The sequence below is a fragment of the Coptis chinensis genome, chromosome 6, assembly GCF_015680905.1.
Source record: "Coptis chinensis isolate HL-2020 chromosome 6, ASM1568090v1, whole genome shotgun sequence".
Lineage (NCBI taxonomy): Eukaryota > Viridiplantae > Streptophyta > Magnoliopsida > Ranunculales > Ranunculaceae > Coptis > Coptis chinensis.
The window spans coordinates 44828654-44841755 of record NC_141461.1 but is presented as its reverse complement, the minus strand read 5'-3'; the positions used below and the strand labels follow the sequence as shown (position 1 = coordinate 44841755).

Genomic DNA, 13102 nt, shown 5'->3' with positions numbered 1-13102 from the left:
TTGAGTTCGTGCTTAACCCTGGCGTTGGTGCTAGGTCGGTTACTTTGATATCCTAGATTGGGTAGCGAGTGCAAGATGCGTGGTACTCATGTAATGCAAGGAGAACACTTATATACGAAATGCTGATGAAATTTTATTCATATTGATTGATATATCTAGGGAAAAAATTATTGGTAAAAGCGCTTGAGTATAGCTACATTCCAAGGTCGGGGAAGCACATCACCGAGCTGAGTTTTGATCCAGTAAGCTCCATTTCCAACGACTCTATGCACTATGTATGGTCTTTCCCACGTTGGGTCAAGCTTGGCTGGTGCTAAGGTCTTTTTGAGGACTAGGTCGCCAGCTTGGAAAGATCTTGGGACGACCTTCTTGTTGTAAGATTGTTGGATGGTTTAGTGGTACCAAGCTAGGGATATTGCAGTAGTTTCCCTTCGCTCTTCTAGGAGGTCGACTTCTTTGGCTAAGATGTTGTCATTTTCTCCTGATTCGACGATGTCAGAATGTGTGGTTGTGATTGTAAGTTCTGATGGTATGATTGCTTTTGTTCCAAAGCAAAGTGTGAAAGGAGACTCGTTGGTACTGGCTCGGGTTGTTGTTCTGTATGCCCATAAGATGTTCTCGAGTTGTTCTGGCCATTGGCTTTTCTTGCTCTCCAACTTCATTTGGAGGTTTTCTTTGATGGATTTGTTTGTGGCCTCTGCTTGGCCATTGCTTTGTGCATATCTAGGTGTAGAAAATGCTTGAGTGACGTGCCACTTTTGTAGGAATGCCTTGAGTTGTGTGCCAGCAAATTGGGTTCCATTGTCCATGATGAGGGTGTGGGGTAGACCAAATCTTGTGATGATATTGGTCCATATGAAGTTGATGACGTGGACTTCCTTGACTTGAAAAAGTGGGATTGCCTCAACCCATTTGGTGAAGTAATCTATTGCTGCAAGGACCTATTTGAGTCCTGTTTTCTTTTGTGGGATAAATGGTTCCATGATGCCTAGCCCCCACATATGAAAATGCCATGGGCTGACTATGTTGATCAACTCCCATGCTGGACTTAGGTGGTTGTGGCCAAATGTTTGATATTGGTAGCATTTGAGAACATACTTCTTGGCCTCGATGTGCATGCCTGGCCAATAATACCCATAGGCGACTGCTTTATGAGCCAAAGATCTTGCTCATGTATGGTTGCCACATTCGCCTTTGTGAATTTCATCGAAGATGAGTTAGCCTTCACGTGGAGTTATGCACCTTAGGTGGGGTCATCCTGCGGATTTACAAAACAATCGTCCGTTGATCACGATGTATCTAGGAGCTCAAAATTGTATGGCACGAGCATTCTTTGCCTCTGCTGGGAGCTCGCCATGTAAGATAAATTTCAGAAATGGGCCTATCCAAGATTGAGTGATCTCTTCTTCGGATGAAGGCTGGAAGTATGTGGGGCTGTTGACACTTTCATGTTGGTAGGCGGGCCTCTCTAGGATGTCAATGTAAACTGTGCTGGGACATGCATCTTGGATTTTTGAGGCTAAGAAAGCCATGCTATCTGCATGTCTGTTATCCTCTCGGGGAATGTATTCCAAGGAGAATGTTGTGAATGAGCTGATGATATCATTGACGACTTGAGTGTACTTGGCCAAGTTTGCTCTATTTATCACATACTCTTTGGTGATTTGTTTGACGATTAGTTGCGAGTCACTATAAACTTTGAGCTTTTGGACTTGTAATTGTTGTGCCATGCGGAGGCCTGTGATTAACGCTTCATATTCCGCCTCGTTGTTGGATGTTGTGAAATCGATCTTAATTGACTTTTATAGATGGGTTCCTTCTGGTGAAGTTAACACAGCCCCCAGTCCACTACTGTTGTTGTTGCAAGCTCCATCTACGTAGAGGTGTCATGTGTCTGGGGTGGTTGGTTGATGGAGTGAAGTAATGGGCTCGGGTTCCTAGTTGATATTTTTGACGGGGAAGTCAGCAAGGAAGTCGGCAATGACTTGACCTTTGCGAGACGTTCTGGGAAAAAATTCGATGTGATGTTCTCCGAGTTCTTTAGCCCATTTAGCCATGCGGGCTGTTTTGTTGGTAGAACTCAAGACCTGCTTGATGGGTACATCTGTTAAAACCTTGATGTCATGAGCCTGGAAGTATGGTCGAAACTTGTGAGCAGAGTATAACAAATATTACATTGTTTTCTCAATTGGAGAGTAATGCTTTTCTGAATCTACCAATGTCTTGTTGGTGAAATAGACTAGTTTTTCGATTCCCTCGCTTTTGCGAAAGAGGATCGAGCTGAAGGCAAAATCAGTAGTCGCAAGGTAAAACCCCAATGTTTCTCCTTCATTTGGTTTAGATAGGACGGGTGGAGTTGATAGGTAAGCCTTCAGGTCGTTGAATGCTTTGTGGCATTCGTCCGTGCATGTGAATGTTGCGCCCTTCTTTAGTATTTGCAGGAACGGTTTGCATTTGTCAGATGCACGTGAAATGAATCTGTTGAAGGCTGAAACCATGCCAGATAGTTTGTGAATTTGTTGTTTGGAAGTTGGTTCTGGTTTTCAATGAGAGCTCGTATTTGTTCTGGATTTGCTTCAATGCGTCTTTGTGAAATGAGGCACACTTTGTTGGGTTGAGCTTCATCTTGTTTTGGCGCAATCTTTCAAAGGCTTCTTGCAGGTGAGAAATGTGATCGCCAGCCTTTGCGCTTTTGACTACCATGTCATCTATGTAGACTTCCATAGTGTCGCCCAGCAAGTCTTTGAACATTTTCGTGACAAGTCTCTGGTAGGTCGCACCGGTGTTCTTCAAGCCAAACGGTAGGTCGTTGTAGCGAATGTTCCTTGTTCGGTTATGAATGACGTTTTTTCCTGGTCTTTTTCTGCAAGTGGTATCTGATTGTATCCGCTATATATGTTCATAAATGATAAAAGTTCATGACTGATAAGAGCCCAAAACTATAGTTTTAACCCTTTAATAATATTACATTCAGACCAATTATGTGTATAATAAATAAGAGTTAGTACTGTTTACGTGCTTTTGTGTATTTCAGGTATTAGAGTCAAATATGTGAAGAAATATGTCACTTTTGCAAGAGAAATGAACAAATGTTGGTTGCTAAGAAGTTATATGTTTAAAGCCCAAGTTTTAAGGAGAAAAAACCTTTTTAAATCCCAGTAAAAGCTGAAAAGTCAAAGTCAACGCGGGCAGAAATAGAGCATAAAAGTCAACAGAACTTCCGCAAGCCGTATCGTTGGACTCAGACCTTGGAATTAGGCTTACTATATGTCAAAACGACCAACTCGGAAAGAGATTTCTAATGGTCTAGGCTTTGATCCAATCAGAGGAATAAAAAGGGACGAAAAGGCTGTTGCAGTAATTTCCAATAGAGAAACCCTTTTTGGACTTAAGTAATTAGGTTTTGGGCTTGATTTAATGGCCCAAAACATAGCTCCAAAGCCCATGTACGAAATTGCAAACCTAGCCCTCTCCTATATAAAGAGGACTAAGGCAAAACTCTAAGTCTCTCCTAATTACTTAGATATAGAACCTTTTAGTTAATAACTTAGAGAATAAAGTAGTTTTCTTCTTTAGTTAAACCCCCCTAGTTATTGTTTTATTATCGTAAACACCATTAATAAAGCCAAGTTATTTATATTGTTTCAATTATGTCTTATTCTTATTCTTATTCTTCTATTGATGATAGTCTAATGAATCTTAGCTAAACCTCCATTAGAGGGGTTTGATGAAGCTTTGATGAAAACTTGATGTGTTAGTATAGAATAAGTTGGAGTAAAATATTATACTTTAAAAGGTAGTTAATTCACCATGAGAATAGGTTTAAATTGCCTCACATGCTAATTATTAGTTGGTAGAGATTGCTATGAATAATTAGGGATTAAAAAAACCTAACGTTACCTTTATGTGAAAACATCTACATTAGGATTACAACAAATCTATGCTAGCATATTAAGATTTAATCAAGGTGGAATCAAATCTCCCTAATCTCTTTTTATCATATTCAATTTTAGCATTCAATTGTTTAAGTTTAAAAACTACAATATATTAAACCATAGTTTTTGCCATATTAGTTCTATTAAAATAATTGCTCTCACGGATATTATAGAATTGTTAATTTAGAGAAATTATTACGTCTACGAAACTAGGAGTGGAACAAATTCTGACTCCCTTTTATTATAAGATAATCGAGAGTAGAACTTTGATAACAAACTAATATAAATCCACGTTTTATTTATTTTTAGCATAATTAGTTAAGAGTAGGTAAAACACCTATTTTTATGGGTTATCAAATGATGCCGCTACCATCTTAAACTCATTTAGGACAAGAATTCAATTGGTTGAATCCAAGGGGCAATCCCCCATTCTCTACCCACCCACCCTTTTAATTTTTCATTCTTGTTTATCTTATTTTCGTTACTGTTAAAGCTTGAAATTCACTGTTTTAAACTAAGAGCGCGCTTGCGCTCCCTTAAGACTACGGACTCACAATGAAGAATACTACGGCAAAGGTATTTTTAAATTTTTGAAATTTTTAAAATTTTTTAGGAATAATCTTTAAGGTATTGTTGATTTATTGGATTTATTTCAGATTTTTCCTAGTTGTTTTACCTAGTGAACTATTATCATATTTACACCACTGTATTTCAGCTTCCAAACCGCAAGTTTATGGAAAAACACACAAGTAGGGTTACTTAGGCAGTTCCAAAAATTCTAAACCTTTTGCAGGAGTATCTTTTATAAGTCAGGAGTTTACAGTAAAAATATGAAGAGTTTTTTATTTGTTTTGACCACCTAACTAGTGGATTGTTTCCAGCGTGTTTCTGCAGTTTTGCAACACTTAATTTCTGGAACAACAGCCGATAAGAAAGGTTTGTAGAATTCCAATTGCTCTAAATGTTTTACAGGAACACGCATGATCTGTCAGGAGCCTCCAGTAAAATTATGGATATTTTTGGCTCTATTTTGATTGGTTAACCATTCACTTGTTTTTATTGTGTCCGAAAACTATTTCACAAACTTTGCAGGGCAGGAGAAGGACTTTCATAACTCCAATTATTTTGAAATTTTAAAGGCTACTTACTAGACATCTTAGCAAACTATTGTAAAAATTTCAAATTTTTTGGAGAGCGCCTGCCTTCTTGTTACTGTTCATCAAAAAAAAAAAAAAAAAAAAAAAAACAAACAGTACCTTGAGCGCGCCCACGCCCCTCTGAAGATAGCTCGATTTTAACATAGGTTAGTTACATGTTCTATTTTTGTTCAAATTATTTTATATTAAGTGTTCTGAATTCTTCAATACTACACCATAACAGTTTTTTTTTTTGACAGGGGCTTTTTCTGTTTTGTGACGCCAAATAGACGTCAGAAAATTTGTGACGCCATAACAATGTCACTATATGGGTTTCGTAGTCACAATAAGTCAAATAATTAATTTGTTTATTTTTAGAAATGTTTAGAAAACATAGTGACGACAAGTAGGCGTGAGATAATAATGCACGTGATGGGCATATGCAACAAGATGAGGTGTAAACTCGGAACTGTCTGCAAAGAATTGGATTTCTTCTCGACCTCAACTCAAGAGAGAAACCCTTCCAAAAAATTGGGTATAGGTACACATACGCAAATTTCTTAAGTTTAGAGGAAATAACAAACTTATTTTTTGTTTTTCCTCCATAAAAACTGAAATTTGATATCTGTCTCAAATTTCAGACTGACTTTTACAATTTTGACCTCTTTTATTAGTCCTAACTAAAGAAGCCAACTAGGAGCCAACTACCAACAAAAAAAAAGCTACGAACTAAATCAGTTACCAAAAGAGTAGTGGGTTAATCAAAATAACTAAAATTCATTCGAAATCTACAAAATTCCAATTAAAAGTGAGATGAATTTCTGGAGAGACCAAAACAATGTGGAAAATATCAACTTCAAAAAAGGAAAAAATGTATGTTGATTACAACTAATTTTAATACAGCTTTAACAATTTAAAATGCATCTCTGATAATTTTGAATATCATGTTTAAGCTTTGTTTGATGTAATTCAAATTGTGAAATTGTGAAAGGACAAATGGTTTTTTTTTTTTTTATAAGACAATTGTATTATTTGATTGCAGTACATCTTGGAGCAATACACACGCACTCTTGCCTGATGAGTGGCCTCGATTGACACACACACCTATAGTCTGGGCACATTAGATTTTGGTATTATTTACTAGATTTTTGGACCCGTTCAACGAACGGAGACTGTTTTTATATAATTTTTTTTCATTTTATTATTATGTATCAAAAATCTTATTTCCAAACTATATAAAAACTCATACAGTAAATTAATTGGTCAAAGTTCCAGTGCCAATTATTTGCCAGATTTTGTCCTAGACTTCAAACAATAAAGAAAATGATAAGCAATAAATAATTATGCAAGACATTTATACTTTAAGAGATGATGCTCTTTAACTGATCTATTCATATTCTCCTCGTCTTGAACTTAGCCATAATTTCTGCCAAGAATGAAATAATTTTTTGCTAAACATTTTGAATTTACTTAAAATTTTCTGCATAGCATGAATTAAAAAAATTCAAACAACAAAAATTTAAACAATTTCATTCATGGGAGTAAGATTACCCTTCTCCGGCAATGAATCTCTTCTTAATAATATATTTTTTTTTCTTTTCTCGATTGAACATACTCAAAAATAAATAATCGACATGAAGCCATGATAATACAATCATGGTTGCTGAATGTTCCGAAGTATTTCATCTTAATTAACATTTGCAAAAAATTACCCATTAACAAACAATAATTTGGAACGTGGTCGGCCGGGTATACTTTCAAAATTTAATAAACAAATTATATCATAGACGGTAAATAAACTTTAGTTTATGTATCTACTCCAAACTATATATTACTTTGTAACATCCAAGAATTGCATTTTTTGTGCATGGTCACTTGGCCTTGAACTTTAGTTGGCTATTGCTTTTAAGAGTTCTATGTGCACCATATTTATACATCAATTATAGTTGGTAAAATCTTAGCACGATTGATGAAAGTCTACATCTAGATATGTGTTTACACTTGGTGGTGGAGCAGTTAGTTGGAGAAGTGTAAAACAATAATGTATTGTAGATTCAAATTTCAGAGGCAGTAGTATGTTGCGCTAGTGAAGCAAAGAAAAAGAGGTAGTCCGGTTTAAGAAGTTTTTATGGAATTAGGAGTAGTGCCTCAAGCCACGATCCCCTGTAACATTATTTTGTGACAATAGTGGTGTAGTAGCTCAATCCAAAGAGCCTAAGTATCATAAGAGGTCAAAGCATGTGGAGCGTAAGTATCATTTGATACGTGACATTGTGCAGCGTGGTGATATTGCAGTTACAAAGATTCCTACAACTGAGAATCTTGCATACCCTTTTACTAAAGTTTTGCCTATCAATTCTTTTGAGAGTCACATGGATAATATAGGTCTTAGAGTAGTTGCTCAATGTGGTTTTGAAAGCAAGTGGGAAATTGTTGGGATATTTGGCTTTTACAAAGCCAATGAACATTTATTAATTATACATGACTAGGGTATGCCCGTGCCTACGGCCAGCGAGACCTCGACGCTCCTGCGACATTATCCCGACAACTCATCGCTACTTCGCAAAGGCCATACTTATCTTAGGCGTAAAATATTCGGCACAAGACCAGCAAAACAACTCAATTTATAAATACAGCCACAAGGCCATCCCAATTACCCATTATCTATAAGCCCAAATCAATTGGAGGCGCTAACAGTTTATGGGCTAGCCCAACAATTTATAAGTCTGTTGACTTTTGGTTGATTTTTGGATAGATCCCATAGTATTGATTACACTTAATAAAATTATACAAACTCTCCAAACACTTGATCTGCCATGTCACAACTTAGAAAAGACAATGGAAACCATTGGATGGAGTCTCTGTGGGCTCCACACCATTGCTTTTTATTAGATAGATGATGTTTTTATTTATATATAAATCTTATTATTACATGAGGAAAACATTAATCTTTTTGTATTTTTTTTTACGTAATGAAATAAAAGGAAACATAAAATTTGGTACTTTTCCTAACCACAACTGTGAAATAACACTACCTAGATAGGACTTTTATACCACTCATATTCACTCTAAACTTCTACCGTTCAATATGGTAATTTACTAATGACCATAGCTATGAAACACTACCTAAACAGGATTTTTATACAAGAACATAGTTTTGTAAGTTATACGTCTTCCGATTTTCTATTGACTGATCATAAAAATCAATTTTTTATTTATCGATCATAAAGAAACACGGATTTTGCATCCATAGAATAAAATGAATATGCAACACTCAACTAATATAAATACAACTTTCTATTTCTGCCATATGTTACAACATTTGTGACTCAATGTAACATAATTACAGGAAGTTTATAGCATCAAAAGAAATGGAGAGGATGTGAAGTCATTATGAACTCAGGTTTTCCTCCCCATGCACAACCATGTTGTGCATCTATTACTCGCCTAAACAAAAATTACATGTCGATTAAGATATTGTTTCCTTATGAGAAGATGTCAAGTAAGTAGATTAAGAGATAAGAGAATATGGTATATAAACATATATGATCTCCCAAGTCTATGCAAATGGTAAAGACATGTTTATGAGAATTTTATAAGTAAACGGCGTGCATGTGTCCCGGCATTGGTGGAAAAATAGTACTAAATGAGAATGTGAGATTAGTTTGTAAATATATGACTTGCAGGTGCAAAGTACCTTTGTCCGAGGCGATTTGTGTTCCAATAACAAAATGTCTTTTTAGAATCTAGATGTACTACTATATAGCTAGCACTTAAGTATGACATTATAATAGACACGCCAAAACCTATTTTCGTGAAATAAGTAAATGACACATGAAAGCAATAAAAATATATGAAATAATGTATATGATGATTGCAAACCAAGGCAATGGAACATGGTAAATTATCAATTTTATTATATAGAACTCAACCCATGTTGAGACATATGTGTTCATGCAATCTTACTACCTGACCTCATGTCTCGTTATATTTTACCAACACTTAAAAATAATTAGTAATTAACTCTAAGGGAGATGGAGTGGAAATGAAATGGTAACAACTATTAAAATAAACTAAAGATAGATTACCTTAATGAGTATCCAATAGTTGTTGCATCCCATACTTGTTTTTCAATAGAAGGAGCCAAATCCTAAACTCCGATCTCCCACCTCTTTCATGTAACTCAATCGTTACCCCTGAGGAACATCATTCGAAAATTTCGAAAGTGGTAAGAAACTAAGTAGCCTGAATGGATTGCTTAAAAATATTATGCTGCCTTGATTATCCATAAAACTAAGAAGCATATTTACCCAGGGCTACTCAGATCTACTTAACAACCTACTATTGCGACTCAATATAGAGTTGAACAAAATTGGATGGCCTCTGGCCACCCATGAAATGTCACTCTTAAACTACAAAAAGACCGTAGAATGACTAATTATGGATACTGAGGTCTCTTTTTATTTATGAATGATGACTGCTTCAGCAATTTTGAATAGAATATGAATATACAATTCATACATTCCATGTGAGACGACATGGAGTAGCTCCATATATTACGTACACCCTAAATTCAAGAGTCATTGAATGATTAATTAAATGAATAATTACGTTTGGTCCACAATGTGCTGTAAAAGGGCTGGGTAGTACGTGACCAATGGCACAATCTTATTAATGGTGTCAAAGAACATGGCCAATTCATTGCCAAAAATAAAACACTATTCTGGTGGATGAATATTCTATATGCATGATGAAAGCCCAATTTGTATTAACGCATATAAAGGCAGTGGAATAGATTACCTTAAGCCCACATATAAAGGTAGTGGAATAGATTATCTTAGACCTCAAAAGTCATTGGTAATAAAAGAATTAAAGAAGATGATGAATATAAAACCTGCTCCTTCATCCCAACAACAACAACAGTGTTGCTTCATAGTAGCAACTTAAGAATTAAGTGTCGGTCTACAACAACTCAACTGTGGAAAGAGAGAATCAACATTAATATTGGTAAAAATGGCTTCCAATTAGCAATAAATATTGTTGTTTTCAATTGAGAAAGAATTTTGTTGGAGAAATGTGCGTGAATTTTTATTTTAGTTGAATACATTTTTATTAGGGAAGAAGAGAAAAGTGAGATTTAGAATATGTAGGGTATTCTACGCATGAGGTTTAACAAAAACTATTTAACATAAGGGTAAGAAACCGATTTAGCTATCAACAGTTTAAACACACCATTCAACAAAACATTGGCTACGAACATGAGTTAGTACATGTAGCAATGGGGTAGTATGCAATAGGAATCCCATTCAAAGCTGTCAGGACTTTCTTTTTCTTGGCTTTTAAATAAGTTTTATCAAGGCTTGATGCATGTTCTCTCTCGCAGGCCTATATATGGTTTAAACAACTTTGTTTTACTAGAAAATGTCCTTTAACTATAAAATCACTGACATTGCTCTTGACAGTTGCTAAGTAAATTTAATCAATTTGAAGCAGCTGTATACAAGATTCAGTTAAAAGATGATATATGAAGTTAGCTAGTGTTTGTAAACGTGATTGCCAAAGTGTAAGACATAATTTAGTTTTTTTCTCTGTTAGAAAAATAGCTTAGAACCCTGCTTGTCATTACCTGTTTCTTACATTCTATTTCATTGATCGATAAACGTTTTGATTTTCTTTCTTGAAGCTGCTTTTAACACTCTTTTCAGGACAAAGAAAAAAAAATGGTTAAATTGATTAATCAAAATAAAGGACTATGAAAGAAATGTAGAAATGTAAATAGGGTAAAATAAATAGAGTTTGTATCTTGAGTCGATTTGAAAACAAAACAATAATAATGAGAAAAGCAAGGGGGGCAACAACCGCTGCGAAAAGGAAAGCAGCAGCAGAAGTAGTAGTAGTGGTAGAGAATAATAATAAGAAGGTTAAGGTGGCTGAACAAGATCCACCAGAAGAACAAACTGGTCCAAGTAGACGTAAGCGTGTTAAGGCTCCTACTACTCCCAACGAATTCTTCCAAGAGAAACGTAACATGGTATAATAATTTTCTTCAATATTCAATTTTAGTGTTTCTCTTGGAAATGTGAGACGTTTCAGATTCACAAATACCCACGTTTTTATATTGAAATTCATCTAATCAAAGCCTCGGTTTTCATTTTGCAGGAAGATTTATGGAGAGATGTTTTCCCTATTGGAACTGAGGTTCGCTTTTGTTTTAGTTAAATTTTTCGCCCTTTTATTTATTATTACAAAGGAAAAACTTGTTATTATGTAATTTTAATGCAATTGGGATCAGTTTGATATGGTCTATCGGTTCAATTGGAACTTTTCAAATTTAGAAGTGAGTATGAAAAATTCCTTATATATTTTTTTTTGTTGGATTAGTTTATATTATTTATTTTGCCTTAATAACTTAACGCTAATAAAAACATATTTTGTTCAGATGCCTTTGAAGAGAATGGAGTGCTTCATGGCAACAAAGTTTATCTTTTCAACAGTTATCGAGCATAAGTTTTCATATGTCTTTCGGATCTACTTAGGTTATGTCTCAACTTATCTATATGCATTTTAATATGCACATCGATATCTATCTATCGTAAATACCTTCATTATTATATTATACTAATGGTCTCACGTTTCTATTTTTCAGCTCAATTGGTACCTGTGAACGGTGAAAATAAAGTAATATGCATCCCTGTGGTGGTGGCAGTAAGTTCCCTTTGCAAACATTCTTTTTATGGACATCATTGAGTTAACTCCTCGTTTTGAAACTGTGAATGTTTTATAGGACAATTGCTGTTTGCGGTTTTCTCTTTTATTGCTTATAATAGACTTTCAGAAATTGTGATGGGACTGGTATTACTTGGGGTCAAATTTGGATAAGATCATTGTGGAATTACTAGTGAAACGCTTATAATTTCTAATACAAACGGGTAAACTTATAATAGTAAAAATGCGCTTAAAATAGTATTATGTGTTTCTTTTTTGGCATTAAAGAACAACTCAAATGATTTTTGATAATGAATATGGAAATAAATTGTTGAATGGGGAAATAAATCAGGCAATTTGATATCTGCTTATGAATAAACTTATAAGTCCGGAGATGATTTAATCGTTATTTTTTTTTTGATTGGGATTTAATCGTTATTATGTAGCTTGTAAGTATTAGCATACTCATAAATGCATTTATAAGACCTAAAATGAAAAAAGAGGGAGGTAAATGAAAAAAGAGGGAGGTGGCATTTACTGATAAGTATTGGCCTTTTTACTTATAAAGACTGGAATATATTTTGTCTTCAAAATTCCAATGTCTGTTTTCTTGTTTGTTTTGACGTTAGATCTCTATAGCTTAAGCAAGTTGAAGTAGAAGCTTGCAAAATGACTTATCTCAGGATCACTTCAGTACCATTTCTAACTTGGAACTGTAGACATTTAAGAGCATTAATCGCAGAACTTCCTATTGCACAATAACTCTTGTGAGCACAAGAAGCTTGTGTGCTTCTCTCACGGATCATATATAGACAATAACCGTGGTGGGTAACTCAAGTATCTTGTAACATACACTGGTTTTATATGTTCCACTCATTCAATAAATATGTAGTAGTGACTAGTGACATAGTGCAGGATCACATAAAAAAAGTGTTCCAGCTAATATACATTTTGTATCTCATGCAATGCTTCATTTACCTCTATTTGACAGATTGTGTCTCCTTTGCCGTCTTCCGATAAGATCGGTATTAATTCGGTTCAAAGGGAGGCCGAGGAAATACTTCCCATGAAGAAAATGAAAATGGATTGGGTTCCATACATCCCACTAGCATATAGGTATTCTATCCTAACTTTTTGTTGTTTTATTAGACCTTAATTATCATTTCTTGAAATTGCTATTCTATCTCTTAGCTGTTTCTGAATTGATGCGAGTTTACAATACTCTATAGTCTATCCTTCCAGTAGATATATTTATATGTTGTTTCAATTGATTTTTCATACAGGGATAGCCAAGTGGATAGATTGAAGTCTCGATTTTTATCTTAA

At 34.9% G+C, this 13102-nt stretch overlaps 1 protein-coding gene across 1 annotated transcript; it reads left to right on the top strand.

Annotated features, from left to right (window-relative positions):
- The first annotated feature begins 10904 nt into the window (after positions 1–10904).
- LOC147493169 (protein HEAT INTOLERANT 4-like) lies at positions 10905–13102 on the top strand. Its single transcript, XM_086567770.1, has 7 exons — positions 10905–11102; positions 11231–11269; positions 11364–11408; positions 11511–11607; positions 11718–11776; positions 12768–12892; positions 13060–13102. Exons 1-7 carry the CDS (start codon positions 10905–10907, stop codon positions 13100–13102), a joined length of 606 nt encoding a protein of 201 aa, XP_086423896.1.